Source organism: Lethenteron reissneri, chromosome 26, assembly GCF_015708825.2.
Source record: "Lethenteron reissneri isolate LAM-NWPU_2019-01 chromosome 26, ASM1570882v1, whole genome shotgun sequence".
NCBI classification, from domain to species: Eukaryota; Metazoa; Chordata; class Hyperoartia; order Petromyzontiformes; family Petromyzontidae; genus Lethenteron; species Lethenteron reissneri.
In genome coordinates, this window is record NC_083804.1 from 8,666,257 (window position 1) to 8,691,497 (window position 25,241).

The 25,241-nt window shown below is 47.3% G+C and overlaps 1 protein-coding gene across 3 annotated transcripts in view; it reads left to right on the plus strand.

Annotated features, from left to right (window-relative positions):
- The window catches only part of BAX (BCL2 associated X, apoptosis regulator), a 42,931-nt gene that overhangs the window by 9,534 nt on the left and 8,156 nt on the right, over positions 1–25,241 (plus strand). For all 3 annotated transcript variants that reach the window (XM_061560031.1, XM_061560030.1, XM_061560032.1), the window contains 3 exons: positions 5,749–5,916; positions 15,976–16,111; positions 24,145–24,249. In XM_061560031.1, coding sequence (XP_061416015.1) covers positions 5,749–5,916; positions 15,976–16,111; positions 24,145–24,249 — 409 coding nt within the window. The remainder of the gene's footprint in view (positions 1–5,748; positions 5,917–15,975; positions 16,112–24,144; positions 24,250–25,241) is intronic.

The following is a 25,241-nucleotide window of genomic DNA, read 5'->3' on the forward strand; positions in this document are numbered from 1 at the left end:
GCAGTAAAATGTTTCACTAATGTTATATATCTTAATACAATAGCCTTAGAATGTTCAGCGCAAAATAATATGTTGGATACCACTTTCATTTGTTTGAGTTCCTCCTCATGCCATACGGGTCGTGGAGGGTTATTTGACCATACTTCCCCATGCTGCTGTGCGGATTGGTGAAGGTGGGGAGCATAGCCAATGGTAGCATAGTACGGTACAATAATGAATTTTACTGCACTGAGCTCTGCTGACGAAATGTCAGCCCAACACTTGTATCACTTGTTCTGAATAATTAATTATATTTAAGGAGTTAAAAATATAAAATAAGCTAATGTTTAAGGCCAACGGGCCCTTTGTCCGGAGCTCATAGAGACAAAGTGCAATCGTAACTGACTCACTGTTGTGCCTTAAAATGCACTACGCTAATAGTTAAACATAATGCAGATTCAGCCTTGCAATTTTGGTTTAAAATGTAATCTGTGAAACATGTGCGTTGTCATTATTTAAAAATGTGTTACGGTAACATCTATCAATCGTGTAACCAATTCATAGCCCCCCAACAATTCTATGAATCTTCTTGTTTCTTTCGGTAAAGTCACGTAGAAGGGAAGTAATAAAATAATAAAAATAAAACATAACAAAACAATTCTCACGACGTTTCGGCTACAACGCAAGCAGCCGTCTTCAGGTGAAGAATGAGACACTACCAAACTAGGAGCTTATATATAAGCTGCATTGGGGGTTGAAGAGCGCCTTAACAAAAAGAATGTGCATGTGAAGAGGAGTTTAGCATATTCATGGAAAATGCGTAGGCGTTGGGCGGGGGGGTGTCAAAGTCATATTATGCCCATGCATTATGCAGGATCAGCAGCAACCAAGGGGGGTGCAAGGATTAGCAGTAACAAAGGAAAGGAATGTTAATGATATGTAGCTGCAGTTACTCAACAACCACGTAGAAAACTAAAGTATAAACTACATAAAAAACTAAAGTATAAAAAACTAAAGTATACTTTAGTTTTTTATGTAGTTTATACTTTAGTTTTCTACGTGGTTGTTGAGTAACTGCAGCTACATATCATTAACATTCCTTTCCTATTCTATGAATCACAACAATAAAATAATCGCACATTTTTTTCTTGTTTTTATCATCTCGTTTGTATTTTCTTTCTCTCGTTTGCACAGTTTTGTTCGCTCCCTTAGCCTAAAAGCAATAGTAGCACCTCCATTTACATTTTATTTGCTTTAATTGTAAATTAAACAAAAATGAGCACACGTATACTTTTAAACATGTTGGGTAGAGCAGTGGTGCACTGTAGTACGAAGCTTGTATTCGATTCCTGGCAACGGATAATATCAGTAGCAAGCGATATCTGAACCGATGCTCGGTCACAGCCTTTACCAACCCATACTGACCAGGTCAGCATGGTGAAGTATGGTCAAACAGGTCCCATGACTGATACGGCATGGAATGGCCTTCATCCAGCAGTGGATTGATAAAAGGCTGAAACAAAAGAAAGACAGGTGGCTGAGCGGGGAGCCTAGGAGTCTGTGCTTGCTGCCGAGACTGTTTGCACATCCGACAGTTCAATTTACCACACAGCCTGCAATTGAAGTGTGTGCTGCATCATCATGAACACGACCAAGGTTCTTCGCTCTTGTAAAGTGGATGTTAAAGCTGGACAAGTAACGACGTATCGATTTCCAATTCGATTACTACGCTCGCTAAGCAGGCATCAAATTGTGCGCGCGAGTATTTGTGCATTTATTTGACCAACATAAAGGACACACACATTTTCATCCTAGAAGGACATGTCCATTGTTATCTGTTCGATCGATTTTTACTGTCAACTTTTAGTCAACTAAAATGGCACGTCTTCAAATGAACGTATGAACTGGAAACCCGATTTTAAGTGTTCTTCTTTTCATTATAACCGCACCCTGAATCACTACTACAGATTCGCAGGGCTGCATGCGCTTGTGACCATTTGTTTCGAGATCCCCACTCGCTTTCATCACGTTTGAGCATGTTGTCGGCAGTAAGCGGTGGAGTGTCTTGAATCATCGGTTAAATATAAACTGAATGGTGAGAATAAGGTGCGTGCTGTAGTGATTTACATTATTTTCGCTCTTTCCCATCTTTGAGTTGAGTATTATTTGCGTCGTGTGTCGTTCAGTGTTTGTTCAGCCCTTTTACTGCAGGGCTTTCTCTTTGTAGTCGACAAAACCTGATGGATTGAGTTTATATATATATATTTTTTTACAATTTCATTATTTTCTTGTCTCCACTCAGGATATATTAGGGGTGTTGTAAAAGTCTGTGGTCTGACCCAGAGAACAATACGTGGAGTGACCTTGATGAAACTGGGTTATGTCTGTACATGGTCTCCTTGAAGTGCAGTCTACTTGGTCAGTCATCATCATCGCCGATCTCCAAAGTTCTCACCCAGAACTCCTTGTCTCGCTCGTCAAACCACTCGGTCCACGTTGCTTCATGTTCATGAGAAATTCGCCTTTCTTGGGAGCGATTCTTTAAATAAATGACCCTCGTTTTTAGCCCCTTTTGTCGATGCCCTGCTGGAGGATGGTGTCTTCTATACCGCGTAGATCATGGGGGCTGGTGAGGAGAGGAGGGGGCAGCAAGACCAGTTGAGACATCGCTCGCCACCGATGTTAGCTGTGGCCCTGAACCAAACGCTGAGTTCACCGAGCAGTGATATTATGTTTTCAATACCTTCCCTAATTTATGCATCCTGAGCTGTACGACACAGGTTTAAAGTCTTGTTTGCTATAATCCTGAAAGAAAGTCCTAGGACTCGGTGTGCATTCCTGCGTAAGTAATTGATATTATAATACTGTACGTTGAAAAACAATGGAAATGACTCAAAAGCACTCCAGATAGACATCAATGCAGGAATATATAAAATTAGCAAAAAGCGTGATGCTGCATTGACACTTGCACCACAGCCCTTAACCCCACCATCGCTGACGTCACTGTCATCGGTTACCCTACCGCCGCCACTTAGCGTCAACCCAACTCTCGTCGGTAATAAATTACTCGCTTCGCTGACGGCTTTGGCGCCGTCTAGCTACCATGAGCATAGCTGTAATCTATCCGCCTTGGTTGATCTATGAATCTTGAATGACCTGCAATCCCCATCCTGTCTCCTTGCCTTGTCCAAACACCCAACTGTTGCTGCTGCTCTGGTATTTGCCCAATGCAAATTGCTTTGCGACTTGCAGATGGTGGATGGCGGTGGACTCTGAGCTATTAATTTGGTCCCATAAAAGTGTTTGCCCACTCTCCATGCCAGGCCATGCCTGCTGCAAAAAAAAAAACTTGCAATTAATAAAGGGGATTTTGTCGTATTCATTTCAAAAGGGAACCCTGAGAGAATAACCCACTTGTGAAGTAGATTTTGCCACATTCGGGACAATCATTATGACATAATGCCGGTGCACTTCATGTTTGCTCTTTTCAAGAATCTTGTTGATGACAATGGGACAATGTCGTACTTTTTTTTAATTAATTGACCATGGTCTTTCACATCTACTGAACAACATCAACTTGATGCGCTCTGACAGCATGTCCCATTGTGAAAGAAGTGTCCTTGAACTGTGTGAAAGTTCATTGCCAATGCCTTACCTTTTTACGTCGGTTTTCTGAGTGAATACAGCTGTGTATAGACACTTATTAACACCTGGCGGTTTACTTACATGCTGATTTGAGCAATTGCATCACGCTTGTTTGGGTTGCAGTGTCATGTCGTCCGTAGCTTCTCCCCGGGTTTAACGGCGGGCGTAATAACCTCGAACTGCAATTACGTGTTTAGCTTTGGTTGGGATCAGGCCATCGGTCGGCCGTTTATGCATGGGCATATTGACTCAGAGGCAAGAATGCTGACTGCCAGGGTACACAGCTGCCTGAGATGTGGGGAAGGAGTGTCCCAGAAAAACTTGATGACCCGTAACATCTCATAATCCAAGGCAGTTGGATTTTTTGTGTTGGGAATTGGCAGCTTCAGAGGATGTAAATTGTCTATTATTAAATCAATTATTGAGTGTGGCCATCCGTGTGGAGGTGATGTAACGAGAGGTTGAATGTGAAGTGTAAGCATTTTCAAATTAAGCGAGCATGGGGCATCCTGAATTGATACAGTAGACTCGATTTTCCGCACAAATGACGGGGAAGACGGCCGGGGATAAATAAAATAATCCCAAAAAATTTAATTTCTGTGTATCTCGATGCCAAAAACCACAAATATAGGTTGAAATTATGTTTAGGTTAAGAAAATTTAATTTCTGATTTAAAGTTAAAACAACACTCTTCCGTTTCCTCTGCCATCGCACAGTTTAGTAAATTGAAACTCGCAAAATAAATGATCGGATAAGTCACTCAAAATGAAGCACAACTGATAATTTTGATAGTTCCTCTTTCGATTCAGAACAAATACTAACGATCACCGATCGCAGCTTGTGCCGTGTGATCATACTTTCCTGCTCCCGTGCATTAAGTGGACAGCAGAGCCACGCCAATCAAAATCAATCAATCACCCCTGCTGTTGTAAAGATATGCAACGACTGTACTGTAGCGGCGATCATGTGGATTTTCGATTAACCTGAGCACATCTTTGTTCAGGTTAAGCACAGTGACTTGTGGAAACATTTCCAAGAATAACAAAGTATAACTGTTTTTAGGTTATTAACCTGGGCTTAAGGGAAAATCCATCAGTTATTAATTAATGTCAAAATCTCAGGTACGCAGTTAATCCGCAAATCGGATCAACCACAACTCGGATAATCGAGTCAACTTTAAAAATGGTTGTTGTAAAAAAAAAATCAGAGGCCCCACATTTAACTACCACCTTGCCCATATACCTTGTAGTGAATGTGCAGCCTCTTTGGCTGCAGGGTTGATATTAACAATATTCATTAAGACCGACGCAATTTTATTATAAATGGTCACTTTACTTGCACACACGTGTCGTGTGTGAGAATCGATTCGAAGCCACGTGCCCATCTTTATCGGCAGGCATGAGGCAGTGGAAAAAACAAATATTTTGATCGGTTGAAACTCCTAATGTGCTACTACTGTCTCCATCATCACAGACGATGGGGAAAATCGGCAAGGCGATGTGTTTTGGCCATTTCGTCAAGGTGTAAAAGCTGTAATTAATTAAGTTACCACTTGTGTGTTGTAAATCTGGTTCATAGTTTTGGTCGTGTATGTTATCTGGCTTGGTTTTTGGAGTAAATTTCGGCCCATCAACCTCCTAATCTTTGTCATCATTAGCTATGAACATTCCACTGCTGGATAAATGCCTCTCCAAGCCATTGACTTACGTCATTGTCCTGCGATGTATAAAATCACGCCTCCCTGGGGTGCATAAAATAAGTACCGCTTGCAGCTGTTTTGCGAAGACGTGTGTGTGTCTATATATATCAGGGAGCGGTAGTGTAGCGGGCGGTTAGCGTGCTGCACTACGAAACCGGGGACTTGAGTTCGATTCCTATTTGTGGCCAAAACCATCGGAACTGGTTCTTGGCCTTCCCTAGGTTGATGCAACCTCAAAGGAACACGTGGTGTGGTGTGTAAACAGTGCCACTGGGAAAACAAAGGCGGCAGGGTGTGGTGCTATGCCGTGCCGACCTTCATAGGTGCTCGCTAACGGCACTTGCTCCGACAGTTTTAAGGCTATAGGGGGATCTATACCTTTGTCTTGTATATATCTCTTGCTGACCCTGGCTTGTCTCTGTCAGGTTTATTTTGGACCGCGCGGAGAGCGAGACGGAGACGGTGGGGCCCGCACCCACGCTGGAGGAGTTGGGGGGGTCGCCCGCCGAGCAGGAGGACAAGGGCGTAATCGAGGTGGCCAACTGCCTGCGCCTCATCGGAGACGAGCTCGACCGAGACCAGAAACTGCAGGAGTCAGTGTCCCCGCACACACGCACGCTTCGATGCACACGCTTGCTCGCTCACTCACAAGCGCTCGCTCGCACGCTTGTACAAGCGCGCTCGGCACGCATGCGTGCGACGTTCATGCTGGCGCGCACACCATGTAACGCACACATGTCCGTGCAATGCAACACTCAGACACAATGAAAATGATCGCGCACACACACATGCGTACACATGGAGGTCAGGCAAAAATGCGTATATCCTCGAATCTCTTGACAGACTGCTGCAGATCGTGTTATTAGTGAGCACATGTGAAGGATGGCACGGGGCACGAGAGGGTGGTGTGACAAGCACTCCATCCGACCACCTTTATCTCCCAAGTGCCGGTGTTTACACACCATACCAAGTACTGATTTGAAGTTCAGTCTACCAAGGGGGGAGGCCCCGGACTGGTTCAGATATTCGCCACAGATATAAGTTATGGCCACGAATCGTGGTTAGCATGCGGTTTGTCCATAGCACCGTTATGCTAACCACTAAGCCACCACTCCACTCGGTAAGACACACACACACTCGCTCACATTTTCTAAAATACCAAATCGCTTGGGTCTTCCCTGACGTGACCCTTCCATGGAAACACCACGGAGGATGCTGGTGGGTGAATGGGTGCCAGGACTGCGGTCTGGTTTTGTGGCAAGAGGAGGAAATGGGCCCACGGGCACGGTGCCCAGATGTCCGTGCGTCCAGGAAGCCGTGCCGAGCGAGGTGGCCAGGTAGCTCTGTGGGTTAATACCGTGTCAGGCGCATTGACAGCGAGTGACTGATGAGTGAGATATTGGATCCGAATCCGGGTTTCAGCCGCCCACAGATACACACCGGGTTCTGAAGTGGAGTGAATTGGTAGTCTCAGCATGACCATCACTTATTGTAGGTTTGGCTTCAGAACCCCCTCCCCCCCCCCCCCATTAAACTTACATTTGGAGTTTCACTTATTTCATGCTTCGTGGCATAGTAATTGTATGCCCCCTCATTAAGGGACTCGGAATGTAACAATTAAGTGTCATGATTTTAAGTATGAATTAAAGAGTCAATTGTTAAACATTCTGGTGAATGTAGCATTGGTAGATCCTTGGTGTGAACCCAGTACATGCAACATACACAAAAGAAATATGAATTCTGAGCGTGATCGAATGCACACATCCTGAGCGTTAGGATCGATTTTCATCGACGAATGAATGCGACGCTGCCTGCCTTTCTGTGACGTCATCTCCCGGGGCCATTCTCGTAACACATGGTGGTACACTGCTAGCTGCGTTGCTTGGGAAATGAGATGTATTTGTGTCGTAACAACAGAGCTCCGTTAGCACAATTGCTGTTCAGCCCTTAATCAATCTACTGCTGGATGAAGGCCTCGCCACGCCGTGTTGGTTATGGGAGGCTTGTCGGACCAAACTTCAACATCCTGTGGTCAGTCCAGCTTGGTGAAGGGAGGATAGGCCCATAACTGCGTCAGATTATCACTCGCCGCTGATATTTGCCGAGGCCCGTTCGTCAATAAAACTCGGCTTGCTGGTTTTACAGCACGAGGCACTACCTCCTGCGTAACCAGCCTCATTTGAATATAATTGTGGAGGGGGGGGGGGAACTTTTCGAAGTGCATTCAAGGGGAGGCTAAGGAGGGGTTTTGGAAGGCAGAGAGCAGGAGATTGTGTCTGGCACTGGTTTGTGGATGCCGGAGGCATCTCTCCGAGCTGGAGGGGGGGGAGCATGCGTTTCGATAGGACCAGAACCGGTTTGACCAGGTGCTGTGCCGTGTAATGGAATAGCTGTGTACAAAGACAAAGATCTCCCGATAGTTATACAAGCTGTCTGGGCAAGTGTTGCTGTTTGCAAACGCATTATTGATGGCTGGCACAACACACCATGGAGTAGTGTGGCGGCCAGAACTGCAATGGGCCGACTTTGTCTCACCAGCACTAATGGTTACATGCCACGCAAGGTACTCCGTTAAGGCTGGGTCTTCCTAGGCGAGGCGCGGAATCGGTTCAGGTAACCTCCACTGGTGTTAGCCATGGTCGGGGATCAAACTCGTGTTGCTAGGTTTGTAGTGCAGTGCCCTAACCACGACACTACCGATCCACTCACGTCTTAATCACACAAGACAAAGATTGAACACTCTTGGGACAAATGCTGTTAGCGACCATCGATGAAGGCCGGCACGGCACAGAAGTGGGGTGAGTCGCCAGCTCCACACACGGGCGCCTTTGCCTCTAGAGTTGTGATGTTTACACATTGAACAAGGTACTCCTTTAACGCGGAGTCAACCTAAGGGAGGCCTCCGGACCAATGTAGATATTCATCACCGAAGTTGGCTGCGAGCGGAAATTTAACTCCTGTCTCGGGGTTCGTAGCGCAGTGTGCCACTTGTTACGCTACCACTCCCGACTTGCACCCGCACATTCGTACACGTGTGCGCATGAGCCACCGAGGTGGAAAATATTACCGCTTGCAGTTACAAAACAAAATAATAATAAAGCGGCTGAAACAAACCCCGCGATGCCGTGTTGATGAAACTGAGCTGCTGCTGCTGCTGTGTAGGAACACGCGTGACTCATCTCTCTATTTTTGTTGTTGCTGAATTTATTTAACCCAATGAACTAAACATACAAAAAACTATTAAAACATTCAACTATTTTTATTCTACCAGATAAGGCCCACTGAGCTTTCTAGCTATTTTTCAGAAGCAACCTGGCCACAAATGATAGCTCAACGAAGTGGCTTATCACGTGGAAATTTATGGCAGCCAAGTACTCCAAATCCATGTTTCTAAATGCAGAGGGAAAACCTGGAGGATCTGCAAGAAGAATCCACGCCACCACGGGGAGAGAGACATGCAAACTCCATATATACAGGCGTCGGGGTCGGGATCAAACTCATGACCTCTTGTTTCCCAGGCTAGGTAGTTAACATCTCGCCACCACGGCGCCCTGACCTCAGGACACCCACTTTGGTGTTTGCATGTTCAGCCACTGTGCACAAATGAGGTATTCTAGGCAGCTGTTGGGCTATATTGTCCGCAAGGTGCATTGCGGCAAAATCTATTGTTGTACTGTACTTACCGACCCACCTCCAACCCACCCTGACCATCATGATGAAGCATGGTCAAATAACCCCGATGATGCCCACGGTGGAGTGAGGCCCCTCTGATGGCCTCATTTGAAGTGGTAAATAACTTTTCCATTAGGAACTCGTCGAGTGAGCAGTGGATCACCTTTTCAGAGGAGGGTCCCGTGGATGCCGATATCACAACTAATTTTCGAATGTCCATTTATCACTTCAATAGATCTGTTATCCACACTTTGCACACACCTTGTATACTCCCTGACAAGAGTGTTGGTCGCATTAAATTAAAGCAACATTTAACTATGAATATGATGCATTGAGTTAAGGTGTGACAGGGCATCCTTCCCCCCCACCCCCACCGCCGGCCTTGGCGATTTGATTATTTGTCGTGACGAGACTCAAGAATTTGCTGGAGGGGGGGAACGTAGCAGCCTCCAATGACCAGAGCGGGAGCCTCTTGAACCCCATTGCATGCAACATATATGAATTTAGAAACATTTATTCTGACACAAGTGATTGCTTAACGCATCGATATTCATTAACTCACCATTGCACCCCACTAATAAGGTGGCAAACCAAAGGTAATACGATGTTTTTTTTATGCAGTAATCAATATACTGGGACTGACACCGTACTCTTTGGTTCTTTCGGTAAAGTCACGTAGATAGAAAAATAATAGATCACGACGTTTCGATCGCAACACAAGCAATCGTCATCAGGTGACTAAGCGTATGGATTCCGGCAGTTACTGAAAGCTTCAAATCAAGATTGGGACTGACACCATCAAAAACTCTCTACGCTTGAGAGAGCCCTGTTTAGTCACAGGTGGCTGAACCTGGATTTGAACCCAGGCTCACCGTTGGTGTCGACTCAGTGTTTTGGCATGAAATCCTCCCCAGGGGCAATCCGGGACCTCAGCCGTGACTCATGCCAAGGAACACACACAGCGCGCACACACATCGCGCATAGCCATTTGCTGGCCGCATTTCAAAGCTCCCTCTTCTGCTTTGTGAAGAACTTGTGTTGTAAGTTCTGTGGTGTGTATGTGTGTGTTTTTTTTAAAGCTTATCTTCACCCACAATTGTTCGCAAATTCGTTTCTCATGACTGACTTTCACGAGGTCAAAAATAAACCATAAATCTTTGCAATCTTTGAAAAGATACAAACTAACCCGCACTGACCAGCGTGGTGAGGTCTGGTCAGACGGCCCCACGTGGACGGCACAGCGGGGAGGTCTTTGTGCAGCAGTGGTTTGAAACGGGGCTGTAATTGCAACAATTGTTACTCGTTTTATAAAGTGTCTACCTCATGGGGAAGGAGGTCCCATGATGTAGATGCTCACCCCGAGCTCTCATTATTCTGATAGTGCATTGCCTTTGGGCTGTTAGCATTTTGGCGTCCTCTGGTCTAACACCGTTTTGAGACTATTTTTTAAAGAAAGCTATCGCTGGTGTGGACCAATCAGTTTCAAAGACAATGCATATATTATCAGAGTACGCTTTTTTGTTTGCATTCCGACCACAGGTATTGTGGTTATTGCAGGCATGATTCCTTATAAAAGGTTTCAGTTTGGTGTTTTAACATCTTAATACCTACTCTTTGGTTCTTTTGGTGAAATCACGTAGAAAAAAAATAGATCACGACGTTTGGATCGCAACACAAGCAACCGTCAGGTGGGAACTGTATGTTAATGTAAGCTCGGAGAGAGACACAGAGAGAGAGAGACACAGGGAGAGAGAGACATACACAGAGAGAGACACAGAGAGACCCACAGAGAGAGATACACAGAGAAAGACAGAGAGAGAGAGAGACCCACAGATTGAGATAGAGACACAGAGAGAGAGAGAGACACAGAGAGAGAGAGAGACACATAGAGAGAGACACAGAGAGAGACACAGAGAGAGACAGAGAGAGACACAGAGAGAGACAGAGAGAGACACGCAGAGACACGCAGAGAGACACACAGAGAGAGAGAGAGACAGAGATAGACACAGAGAGAGACACATACGCAGAGAGAGACACACGCAGAGAGAGACAGAGACACACACAGACAGAAACAACGCCTCTGTGACGAGGTATTATATAGATCCCAGAGGGGGAGGGAGGGGGGGAGAAGGGGCTGCAGTAGCAGGAGAGATCGGCAGCATGGGGGAGAGTGAGGGGGGGGACAGAGAAATTAGCATGTCAATGAGAGACAAGGGGGGGATATTTTTTCTTTCTACGCGACTTTTACCGAAAGAACTAAAGAGTAATTCCTGCAGCCACGAAAGCTTCAATCAATCTTAACACCTGTTTGTTGCCAGATAAACTCCTTTAAAAAGTTTTTTTTTTAAACAACGGTTTTATTAGCAACGTCCTTTAACTCACGGTCGAGAAGTGCGTCAATGATGCGGTGCCTGCTCCAACATCAACGCTGACTTCAATTAATTGATTCCTTCCGTAACTCGTTCACACGGTTGTTCGAGGCGATTCGAGAGCTTAGGGACCGCGGCGTGTTTTACCTACACAAATATATATTAGTAATAAGGCGCCCATAAAAAATGTAAATTGCTTTAAAGTAGTGAATTAATTGATTAATTGATGGCGATTTTGATACAGGCATGCATTGTCATAGCAAACGGGGGGGGGGGGGTGAAGCCTCGATAATAACAATGCAGCCGGCGGTGGACTATCTGTTTGCTTAAACACGTTAATATGATTAATCATTGATCGTTTCTGCGTGGATTAGATATCGACCGTTTTATAGGATTCGGTGGGGGCGGGGGTGCGTCAATCGCACGCACGTACGCAGGTGGTGGGTGGGGGGGGGTGTAAAAAGTTCGTGTGTGTACAGGGAGGGGTCAAGTTTTGACAGATTTTTGCGTACCTACTAAATGGATGGCCCCTATACAGCTCTCTTTCAGAAGCGACCTGGCCACAAATGATAGCTCAACGAAGCTACTCATGACGTGAAATTGTATTATGGGCAAGTACTCTAAATGCGTGTTTCTCAATCCACACGACCACGGAGAGAACATACACAATTCCAAATAGACAGGCCTTACAGTCGGGATCGAACCGCCTTATGTGGCCGCACCATTGTATGAATGGAAGTTGTTGCAGGCCGTGTGAAATGAATGTAAGAGGGTTCCCCACCCCTGCCGTACAGGAACACGTCTTTGTCGCGTTGTGAATGCTGAAATTTCCTGGCTTTTTGCGCGTGAGTGAAAACTCCTCGCCTCACTCACGCCGGATTGTGTCTGTCTCCTCACGCTGCCGCTCACCCCTAAAGACTCTGCTGCTCACCCGCAGGTGAGGTCTCCTCCGCTACTCACACTTCCTTCCCACTCCCGTTTCTTCCTTTTGCTATTTCCCTTGGGCTGACGATCGCGGCCGACGAGTAAGAACGCTCGTTTAAAGTGAGACGAAGCCCAAAATAACCAAAAGGCACCGACCTTGTAGAGATGTCTGCACGTCCACGTCAGGTGTCCCTGGCTGTACGATGTGAATTTAAAGCTTCGTTAGTGAGAAAAGTCCCTTTTAAGTGACTTTCAGGTACATAGGGAGGACGTAACTAGCGGGTCTGCAATGCTTTTGGAATATGACTCTGTACTCGTTGCAGAGCATAGTGCAAGAAATAATTTTGTTCTACTGTACTTCTGTGCTCCCAGCCTTGATTAGCCTGTACGGACCAGCACGTTGAAGTATGGTCAAATAACCCCGAAGGGTTAAACGTCATGGGAAAGGGGACACCCTTTTCCGGCAGTGGATTGACCGGGCGCTGTGCATGTGCTCACTCATTGGGTCTTTGCGATGCCACGTACCTTTTGACGACTTCTCCCGCTTACATCTGCACAGTTTAACCGACTAAAGTTTAACGTTCGTAAAACCAATCGATCGATGTTGTATTTGTTACACGCAAAGTCACATTTAGCCAGTTACCCAGCCTGAGTTTGCAAGGGAGATCTGTGGTGCATCGGAACAGAACAAAAACGGCAACATCAAAGCGATACGATTCGACAATGGGCTTCCTTCGCTCGAGGTTTGCGGATTTGAGTGGATGTCGCGAGTGAATGTGTGCCGTTCATAGTGCAGCCACCTGTAGGGTTATTCTGCAATCAAAGAGTCCGATTGTATTTATGTTACAATGAGGCTAACGTGGTGGGGTATCTTTACAATATATATGTGCGGGGTTATCAACGTTTTTAGAGTATGCGCCTCAATTGTTGATAACACTGCCGTACAATGCACGACTGCAGAGGAGAGTTACTCCAGCTGCTTGATATGATTGCCAGTCTTGTCGATGATTCGATCGATTTTTTGTGATTGTGAGCCGTAATTGAAATCACAATATACCCTCGCGAACAACATCAAGAATAATGTTATTCTGAAAGCAAGATGAACCCTTGAAGATTTGCATTTCATCTACAAAGGAAGGGGGGTGGGTCCTGGCAAACGTATGCATGTTTCAAAGAATATTTGTATAGTACAGTCCACACAAGGCCGGGCTACGAGCTTGCGCTATTTATTGTTCCACTACAACCGACCAACAAAGAGTGTCTAATTTTTAAGTGCCAACTTCAGGAGAGTGCTCAATATAGTTGAACCCCTGCTCAACGTTAGTTGAGCACCGGTGTGCTTTCGGCTTGTACCGCATGCTGTAACCCCACGTTGTCCGCTCTGACACCCAACGTATCGCTTCACGCGCTGTTCGGTGCCTGGAGTAGCTCCCATCACGTGGAGCGAAACGTCGGACGTCGTGCCAAACGCCACGTGATCCGACCCGAAAACACACGAGAGAGCTGAATGTAGTCGATGTAGAGCTAAAGCTGCACGGACTAGAATTATTCCCTACGGAGATTAGAGTACTTTGAGCGGGGATTCTTCAAGTGTAATTCCTTGCGATATGCCGCACAGGTTCGGCCTTGTGGGTCCACGCAGATATGGATTGACGACGACGACGTGACGCACCACTACAGAGTGACTGTCACGATGTGGTACAGCAAGTTGGGGGTTCGTATCTCTGTTGTGACGTGTTAGAGTGCTGTGATCATCGCACGTGTGCGCTGGTTTCCTCCAGACACACCGTGGCTGTTGTCGCACGCAAAACAACAAAATCCCATTCGGGCCACTTGGTGAGAGGAGGGTACATTATAAAACGCGTACAGTGCTCTGGAGCGAACCGCACAGAAGCTGTGCTCATTTGTTAGCTAGAAGTGGGTGAGCTCAATGTTTTGCGAAGCCATTGGCGGCCCGCTCTGGCTCCCACGCACGCGCTCACGCTCATTGATCAGCCTTTGTTTCCCTCCTCCTCCCCCGCACCTTCATTTCTCCCTCCCGTTCATGTGAAGTCTCCCCCCCGCCCGCGGTAATTAGCACGGTTGGCTACGTACGGTGCGAAAGAAGTTCAACATGCGTACGCACGTGCTTATCAGTGTCGGATTAACTGCAAAATACGCCAATGCACGGGGAGTTTTAGTCCTTGAAGAAATAAGCTGACCGTAGCACTACAATTAAGACATTGTTCACATTCGGCGGCAGTGGCATCTCCAGAACACCATTTTTTCTTCTTTTGCTGTCGAAGCAGCTTAAATCCTAGGCAGTTGCAGAAGCTTAATTGTCATCCTCTAATTATAAACCAAGTAGTGTTGTGTATTCCTTCAGTCCGGCCTGGCATGAATGAGGTGCATTGGCAAAGTCCCGTAGTGCCATAGTGAATCGGATATTGGCCCAACCATTTTACACTATTTCCCAGATGGCATGGTTTAAATTGAATGCTAGACTCGGATCGAAATCAGAATCAGAAATCTTTATTTATCCTGGAGGAATCCGATGAGCCTATGAAGCAGTTTTTTTTACAGATGTGCAGATGCAATGTACCCCAGAGATATTCACACATCCGATTAGCAGGGTTGGCTCTGTACGGTGCAAAGCATGTTCAACATACATACAAACTTATTCCGTGTCATACTAAACCAATGGGTTCCGTCATACAAATATGGCGATCTTTTCTTTCAATTACATGTGCGCACACTGAGCTTAATTGGCCTGATTGGCTCAATGTGGTTGCCAACATGAATGCTATCTTGCCAACTCCCACAATGCACTGCGTATCTTGTTGTTGTCATCGTGCCGGGTCCCACAATGCACCACTTATGATCGTGTTCTATGAAATGCAGTCGCGCCGCAGTTTTGACAGCACTCCTAAGAGTCGCTTAACTTCCTTTGTGGGACATTCTGAGATGACACAGCCTCGGGGGATGCAGCTACAGAATAAGAGCTGCTTGGCTTTTGGGAGTTGTCTTCCTTTAATCAGTCATAACTTTAAAGTAAGAAGTGCAGTCCAAATGTGTTTTGCTTGGCAAACATTGTGTTGCGTTGAAAAAGCCCTTAGCATAGTTTAGGGCAGTGATTTTAAAGTATATATTTGTAGAGTGTTTACTTTGTAAGTAGAGGGGTGAAGCGATACACCGATTAATTTATTAAATTAACGCTTAGGTTTTCGCAGCCAATATTACGATTCGTAGTTATATTTTTTTGATTGAAGCCACGTCATGATCTGGCCAAATTTCTGTCCTGAGATGCTGCATCACCCAACATTAAAATAAAAATTCCACATCGTGTACAACAATTTCAACGTGCCAGTAATTTGAAGACGATGCACCAAATTTTGTATCTTAATTGCTACCACCAAAAATGTACTTACACCACATAAGGAATAAGTAACATTTAGGTGCATCGTTCGAAACACCTTCCAGGCCCATGTCTTCCAGCAGCATTTGTTTTTGCAGAAAAAACCCCCTGCCACTGAGTTTCGACTTTCGTGGCTTCACCAGCAGAGTACGGCCTATTTAAACAAATTCCGCCGGTGATACTCTTTGTACGTACGTTGAACTTTTGCACCATACGTAGCCAACTGCGCTATATCGGAGGTGCACGACGGTAACCCGTTTGTCTGTCACCGCCGTTGTGTTTTTCTCACGCAGGATGATCCGCAATATGCCCATCGAGTCTCCGCGGGAGCTCTTCATGAGGGTCGCCATACAGATCTTTGCCGACGGAACCTTCAACTGGGGCCGCGTCGTTGCCCTCTTCTACTTTGCCTATCGCCTTGTGATGAAGGTACGTCCCTGGGGGAACACACACGCACGCTACCAGACCCTTTGGCTCGATGGTAAACTACAATAATAAACATTCTTTTTTTTTTTACTAGGTAAAGGCCCGCTGAGTTATATATAGCTTTTTTTCAGAAGTGACCTGGCCACAAATTATAGCTCAATGAAGTGGCAGATGTGCAAATGTATAGCAGCAGCGAAATACTCTAAACACATACTCTTTGGTTCTTTCGGTAAAGTCACGTAGGTAGAAAAACAGTTTTTCTTTCCGTGGTTGTCCTACCTGATGACGATTGCTTGTGTTGCGATCGAAACGTCGTGATCTATTATTTTTCTACTTACGTGACTTAACCGAAAGAACCAAAGAGTATGGATTCCTGCGGTCACGAAAGCTTCAAATCAAGACTCTAAATACATGTTTCTACATGTGGAGGGAAAACTGAAGGAACCGGAGAAAAATCTACGCGATCATGGGGAGAACATGCAAACTCCAAATATACCAGCGTCAGGGTTTGGATCGAAGCCACGACCTACTGTATGCTAGGCAAGGTAGTGAACATCTTGTCACTTTAATGATGATAATCCACAGCCCTTTGTCCGTCTACGACTGGACAAAAGCCGTCTCTTGCAGTGTCGGTTGTAGCAGCTGTTTGACCGTACTTTACCGCGCTGGTCAGTGCAGGGGTGGCGAGGGGAAGGCTGAGATAGGGTCTCTCGTGGTCTCATCGTCGATACAACAATCCACCGAGCTCCCTACATGCAAGCTGATTTCATCGCTCCATCTCCACTGTGGGTGCTCTCTCGGGCAGGTTTCTGCTAGCATACAGTAGAAGCTGGATTTAAGCACAGCTGTCATATTAGCAACCACATGCTTAGATTACACTGGGCAACTTCTGCTACAAGCACATGGCTGTGGATGTCATCACAGCTGGCCTTGCTCCTAACGGGTATGCTTCTATCCGGCCTCTGCTATATATGATTAGGAACAAAATGTATTCTTGCGTGCATGACTTGTTTCATCATGAGTGTGAGAATTTATTGAAATCAAAGATGCATTGTGCCTAATAGAGAACCGTTTGTAATTCCAAATAACCATTTTCAGGCTCCAGTATTTATTCACGTTTGTCCTGTTTGCATTGTCTCCATTTCATTGTCTGTCTCCTTCGTTCTGGGTTGTTTATTCTGTCTGCATCGTTAGGTTAGCCTAAAGGTGACATTTGCATGCAATTTGCACTGGACCCGCCTATAGATTCAGTGCATCTACTGTGAGCATAATAGAGGACTTTAATCAATGCAACATTTCAACACGTTCCTTCGGAGTGGGCAGGTAGGAACTTGGTTGGACAGCGCATTCGTGCGATCCGTGTCACGCGGCGCAAGCTGCGTGGGGCGGCGCGTCACGTGGTGCTGATCCCGCCCGAAGCGCTCTATGAAATACAAATGGAGGGCGTGGCTATGCACGACAGACAGACAAATAATCCCTGGTGGGCAGTGTGGAACTGTTGTTCCCACCTGTATTATTTACATCGTCAGTCATAGACACCGTCAGTCATGGACACAAGGGGAGAGGGAGATCTTGGCTTTGACACGGCCCAGCGTCTGTGCGTTCGCCACTTGTAGCAGAGGTTCACTATTCGAATCCGGTGGCCGCCCTGGTCATATTTGCAGGTGTAGCACCCGTAATAATTCACGCCGTCTACCTCACAGCGGACGCTAAAGACCTCCTGACGTCATTTGCAAGAGTAGGCCATTGTTTTGCCAGCGTTAGGGATCGAATTTTCCAAATTCTAATATTTCCCACTAATTACTCAATTGGAATTATCCATAGCAATGATTGCTCCCTAATGGCAGACCAAATGCCCCAGGTCACAATTATACTATCCTGGTCTCCGTGGGTTCTCACCTGCTTTTAAACAAAATGAACTGCAAACTGACCAGGGGAATTATCTCAACAGTATTAATTTCCAGAGGTAAAGGAATTCCGGAAAAAGGTGGCAAACGGCAGAGAAAGAGTGATTTTTCCATCGGGCAAGGATTGAAGTGGGGATTTGACACGGGACCTCGATTGCTGCAGCACAGAGCTCCGTCGAAGGCTTGGTGCGAGATGAGAGGGGGGGAGAGAGGTAGGCAGAGATGAGCTCACGGAGAATCTTGACTTAAACGGGCGAGTGCATTCTTGAGGTTAATCCATGGCTGGCCTGGGACTCGGCGGAATAATCTAACTATTTGGGTGACTTGATCTCGTTTGCTGGTGAGGACTCTTGTGGAGTTCGTTGTGTGTGTGGGGGTGATCCGGGGAGGTCGTCGGGGGTCACGTGCGCGCACGTGTGCGTGCGTGCTTGCGAGCATGCGTCACACCTTCGTCACACCTTCGTCCTTTGTCTAATGCCTGCGCCTGTTGTTTGTTGATTTGTGCCCAGTTGCCGAGCTTCTTTGTGGCACAGGCCTTAAGAGAGCGAAGCACCGTGACACTGATTATTAGAGTGGATGAGGGAGGGGGGGGACCGCTGCTTGTGTTGAGTCAGCGGTGAATACATTTACAAACCGCAGCGGCGCGGCCAGAGCAACGCTTCACTTCCCGAAAAAAAGCAAAGGCTTTTGCAGGCAGGAGAATGTTTTCTTACATGCTTGTTTTATGAGCTTTCATTTTGCTCCGTGTTATCCCCCACCTGTGCTCGTTGTCACCTGATACTGCACAACGCAGGGCAGAGTCTGGGAGTCTCGCCTACCTCCACCTAACCCCGTCTACCCCTCCCCCCACCCACGCACCTACCCCAACTTTGCCGGGCATACATTGCAATTGTTTTGTTTCCAGCTTTGTGCAATCATGTTCCAGTACAACATTGGCCATGCACCTGCTTGTCTGGTTTTAAGTCAGCACTTTACGACGTGGCCTGGAAGTGCCCTGGGACTTGTTGGTACTGCCCTGGCTGCCCTGGCTGCCCTGGCTGTCTGTGGGGTTTGTCGTCATTATCACCATTGTCGTCGTTGTTGTTGTTGTTGTTGTGTCGCCAGCGTTGCTCCTTCTCCCCTCTCCCGTGTCTCCCCGCACTGAACACCTCCCGCCGCACCCCCTTTTGTTTTCTTAATTTTTAAGAAACGTCTTGAGGTGCAATTGTGACTCATGTAGTTGTTGTGACTCGTTGACAGGTATGTAATGATTCAATTTTGAGAAATAATTTGGTGAGACAGGCCGTTGGCAGTGGTCCATGGCCACAAATAGCCCAAAACAACAACCAAAACTCTACATTTACGTCAATAACACCGCCATACAAAAGAAAAGGTATATAATAGGTAATGTTACGGGCGATGGCCCTCCACAGCACAGAGAGAGAGAGAGGGGGCAGAGCGTTCGATGCAGGAGCGGAAGAGGCAGGTTTAGGAAGCTGACTGCAAGTCAGTTTTGATCGTTTTAGGTCTCATCAGCAGCAAGCGCAGTGCGTTTGCCACACGTTATTGGCAGGAACACTGCGTCTCTATAGTCTTGTCAGCACGACAAGTTGTAGCATATAAAAACTTCATTTTGCACTGCGTGACGTTCTACTGTATAACATAAGACTGGAAGACCCCTGGGCCGATGGACTGAATGTTTTATTTTATTTGTTTGTGTCTATTTTTAATTAAGTCGATTTCATTTGACGCAATTCTCTACAGTGGCATAATAATGATTTTTAATGCGACATTGGTCTGTGCTGACAAGGTCCGCATTGTTGAGATGCAGTGCTCTCGGCAATAACATCTGGCAACCCTGCAGCATTTTTTGTTCAGGCATGACTGTTGACGAGACCCAGGCGGTCATGCCCGGTCCAGAGTTTTACTTAGTTAAAATAATCAAACAAATGTTGCCCGATAATATTATTCTCACTGCTGCCCATGATGTTGATGAACTTTGTGGACAATTGACAAAGTCTGTTAATTTATTATAACAAAGATCCCACTTAGAGCCTTAACAGACATTGGGGCAAGTGCTGTTTGTGAGCACCTAATGAAGGCTGGCATGGGGAGGGTGGCCAGCACCACGCCCGGCCATATTTGTCTCCTTAGTGGCGATGTTTAAACACTGCACCAGGTACTCATTTGTGGCCAAGTCGACCTTGGGGAGACCAAGGACCTGTTCAGATAATCGTTCCTGGTGTTGGCCACGAACAGTAATTAAACTCGGGTCACGGGGTTCGTTTTCGAACCCGGCGACCCGAATGGAGCCGCGAGCTGCTGCTGCTGCTGTGTGAGTCATCCCCACCTCCGCTGTGTGAGTGATGCCACCGCTGTGGCCTTACACCACAACGGTTTAGAGGGATTGGCCTTGTACGATGAAATGTTCACACTGCCGAGCGTGTACCCTGTGCGCGTGTTTGCATAACTCTATCAACGTCTCTCAAACTGCGGTCTAATTCTTTCGTAATAAATAATACCGGGATGGTGGTCGCTTGCGGAGGCCTTTATCCAGCAGGGGATTGATCATGATCAGTGGTGCTTAACTTTGTTGAGACTTTGAAGTGTTTCATGTAAAATGTTTTCTCCCTCGCCTGGTAACCAGCAGGTCGTGGGTTTGATCCCGACCCCTGATGCTTGTTGTATATTTGGAGTTGGCATTTTTGAAGTTGGCGTATTCTTTCTCTCCGTGGTGGTCGCGTGGATTTTTCTCCGGGTCCTCTGGTTTTTCCCTCCACACGTAGAAAACATACGTTGAGATTATTAGACTATTACTTTAAATTCCCAAATATGGTGATAAGCCTCTTCGATGAACTGTTATGTGTGATCAGGTCACCCCTGAAAAAGAGCTAATAGCTCAGTGGGCTTTGCCAGGTTAAATAAAATAGTTTAGTTTTTAGTTTAAAGACCTGTGTCACATGTAGGCGCTGTATTAATCCCAACACTAACCATATTGTATCGTATAGCCCTTCCCTACTTCTACCCTCATCGCACTCTACTCCCCTCTGTGCACTCTCCGCTTCAGCGGCAGCAGCAGCCAAAGCTTCCTGTCGAAGCCTCTCGTCAACCCTCAATGGGAAGTCGCTTATTCTCTCTCTCTCTATTAAACAAGTATTCCCGCTGTAATGGCATTTTGAGATGGAGTCGCATTTCTACGCGGTATATAAATCCACATTGCACGCCAGCAAAGGTCACAGTGCGTGTGGGAGAGGCGTCCAAGCGTCTGCTGCGAGCGTTTACCCGCAGGTGTGAGTGGAGCCTTTGGCCCGCCGCTGCTGCCGCTGCGTGAGTCATCCCCGCCTCCCTGTGGGGGCGCTGCGTCCTGTCGCTCTGGCGCCCTTGAGAGCAGAGCGTCGTTGGGTCTTGCTGCGCACTTGAGCAGCACTGGGCTGCCGTTTGCAGCCAGGAGCGTGTTTTGCTGCCGAGGTGTCGCGCTGCTGTAACTCGGTCGCGCTGGCCGGTTTCACTTTGGCGATCACGTGACAGATTTAATCTGTTTGACTTGTTCTGATTGAGTGAGTGTGGTTGATTCGAATGAAAGTCGTTTATAGGATGGATCTTCATGCATGTGTGCTTCCAATTTTTTTTTATCCTACTTGCTAACAGGATAAACATTGGTTACTTTCTTTTTATTTCGTCACGTTTTTTGTTTGAACAAGGTAAGGGGGTTCTATTTGAATCACAGCCTCGTGCAGAAGGAAGCGATGGCGAAGTGTGGTGGCATCGGCGGTATTAGCCGTGACGACCTCTGACCCTTGCCAATTTTCCTACAGTGCAGCTGTTTTGACTTCAGTGAACATTATTATTTTTTAACACCACATAGGTTCTGAATCCAGGGCGTATGATCATGATTGCTTGCTTGGCTGCAAATCACGAGATTGTATTCTGTCAAAGTAGTGCCGCCTGGTTTGTGTTTCTCCCCTGAGCAGGGTGGGGACTGCTCCTTTCTGTGGCTTCAGCCTGACCTTCTGCCCTCTGCCGTGTGTCTGTTCTCCTGTGTGTGTACATCGTGCTGTCTGCTGCGTACAGCTCTCGCAGTCTCGAGGGGGGTCTGCTGCAGTGGGACGATTCACCCCCGTGCCTACTCAATTTAAGCGTCGTGCTTTTGACATCGCTGTGAATGGTTCTGCCTCCAGTGGCTGCAGGGCTGATGCAAACCCATTGCATGCTCTCAGAGACTCGGTCACAATTTAGACGCGGTAAAAATACAAATCGTTGATTGTAATTGCAACACAAACGAAACGAAAAACGTCCATTCTTACGCACTCCCGATGCGCGTATCGTGCGCTTGAAAATCGGAATTAATCGATGATGCGAAGCATCCTCCCCCCACATTCTTCTCTGCCTTCTCGGTGGCGGCGGTATCAACTCGTGAGGTTCATGAGATCAGTAACGATGGCCTTTCGCTTGCAGCTACTTTGTCCCGCACCGCCGCCCCGCAAACCCCCCCCCCCCCCCTAACTGTGCAGTGGCGAAACTCACACCGGTCCAGTGTTGTGCGACCTTTGAGGCAGCGTTAGTCATTCCGCAGGCTCGTAGGAGGCCGCTTGTGGTCAGCTTGAGGTGTTTGCTTTTGCCCCCTTTGCCGAGCCCGTCATCCGAACAAAGACCTCGGAATTGCTTCGGCCAGCTGTATTAGCGTTTGCCCGCGGGCTGGGCCGCTCTCAATGTGACGCATTCTAATTCCTCCCCCTGTTTGTGTCGGAGTGCTTCACTCGTCAATGCGTTGTCAATACTGCTACATGGGGAGGTGTTAGGGAGGGGGGGGGGGTGAGCGATATCTGAGCCCGGTCCCCACCCACCCACTTCAGCAACTCACACGGATGACCGGCACGGTGAAGTATGGTTTAAAGCAACATTCATCACTGACGAGGCGTGGTGTGGAGGGGGTGGATGCCTACATCCAGAAGCGTGTGGTGGGGGAAAAAACAAACGCACCCGTTGGGCACGAGTTCTAACGAACGCTTGGCAGCGCACCGGTGTTTGCAAGCGAAGGGGGTCGCGGCCAAGAGGGATTTTTTTCGAGCGGGCGGTGGCGTTGCGGTCGTTAATTCAAACGCGATGACTCACTGGCGCCCCCCCACCGCTACACCGGGCGGTCGGCGAGTAATGAAACTCGAGCGGTCTGCGTGCAGCAGACCTCGCCTGCCCCTCTACAGCCACACCATTGTCCACAGTAACATTTACCTACTGCAGTCCTTATTCAAGACGTGACTTCCGCACACCGCCCCCCCCACCCACCTCCCAAATGTGTACACGGCATGCACTCGTAAATATGGTTGAACTTATTTCGCACCGTATCTATTCGACCGTGATTATTGGAGGTGCGGGGGAAGGACAACAAAATAAAGCGGTTCTAAAGATATGAGTTTTAAATCTACTTGATTTAAAGTGCGAAGCTCCCAGTGGCTTCCGAATATCAGAAGGAAGAGTGTTCCAGACGGCCGCAGAAGCGTATCTGAAAGTGCTACACATTGACCGTCTTTATTCGATGCTTAGGGAAAAAGCCACTGCGAGGATGACTGGAGTTTCGCATGATGATGGTTTATGCCCCCTTGACAATATCCGCAAGGTATTAAGGTTAATTTTTGGCAAGCACTTTGTGTGTAATGAGTTTTTCTTACCAGCCAGTCAACAACAGATGCTCACAAAGCACTTTACTCTATTATTACGATGACTTTGTGTTTTGGGTTTTTTACATTTTAGTGTTGGCGGCATATTTTGACAGAGTTGGTATTATTGACCAATGTCTGTGTTTAATGTTGGCACTCATTGTTATGCTCTCATAAAAAAAATTTGTGTTTTGTTTCCTTCGCTTTTGTTCCTCAAACTGGGGGGGAGGTTGATTGTGCTCCCAATTATGTATTTAATATTTGTGTGTGCGTGGACATGTCACGTTTGTCTAGTGTGCATTTAATGTGTTTTGTCTTGTCATATGTTCTGTGTGTGCGTGTCGTGTGTGCATCAAATGCAAACAGTGCGTGTGCAGGCTTACTGGTTGTCAGTCCTCCGTATGTGTGAGTTTTGCGTGTGTTACGTGTGTGCCAACACGTGCGCTAATACGTGCGCTAACGTGTGCATGCGTGTGCTGTGCGTGTTGGCGTGTAGGCCTACAGTAGACAACTGCTGGACATTGTGAAGACGATCATCAGCTGGGCCGTTGACTTTATTCGCGAGAACGTTATTCAATGGATACGCGAACAGGGAGGATGGGTGAGTTGAGATGCGAGCTCGTGCACAAAGACAAAGATCCCCCGTTTTGCCTTAACAGACTGTTGGGGCAAGTGCTGTTAGCGACCACCTAAGAAGCCCGGCACGGCACACAAAGGGGTGGGTGGCCAACTCCACGCCCAGCCTGCCTTTGTCTTTCCCAGTGGCGATGTGTTACACACTGAGTCGACCTAGGGGAGTCCCATGACCGGTTCATATAATAGTCACTCGTATTGTGCTGTGAGCGAGAATCGAACTCCTACTCGGCCATTGAAGTCGCCCAACAAGATGACTCTATCCCGAGGGGCTACTTTAGCTTGCACCTGTGACAGGAGGTCATAGAAGGCATCTCTGACTCATCGGCCTTGCCTGCATCCCTCCACGGATGTTCGTCTTCGGTGGGGGCATAAGTAACCACGACCACCACTCCTCGCATCTGGTTGATGGGAAGGCGAGCCCAAAGTAGCCTGGGGCTTACTGCTTCCCACACCTCACTGCCACGCTCCCACGCCCCCTTCATAAATTTTTTCAGAAGAAGAGCCACTCCCTGTTGTTAGGCAGTTTCCTACCCCGAGTAGAGGACTGTCCACCCCTCATGGTGGCAGGAGCCAGAGCCGGTCCACCGAACCTCCTGAATACCAGAGATCCAGGCGGTACCGGTCCAGCTCCCGACAGAGGAGTGGCAGTCTCCTCCACAGTGAGCGTTCGGACATTCCACGTGGCCACCCGCAGTGGTTTTTTGTTGTTTCTGGAGGAGCTCCGAGGGTAAGGATTCAGTCTCCTGGCTCCGCCAAATGGGGTTTGGCCAGGAGACGTCATCGACGCCTGTCCCCCCTGGGCCTCCTGCAGAAGCTTAATTAAAGTTTTAATTTAGTGGTAATCAATTGAATGTGGAGGGGTTACCAGCCCCTCGCACCCGTCCAGAGCCCCAATTTGGCCGCTGTGGTGGTTACAAACGCCATGAGGGGAATGGCCAATCTAAATTGGCCCTCCCC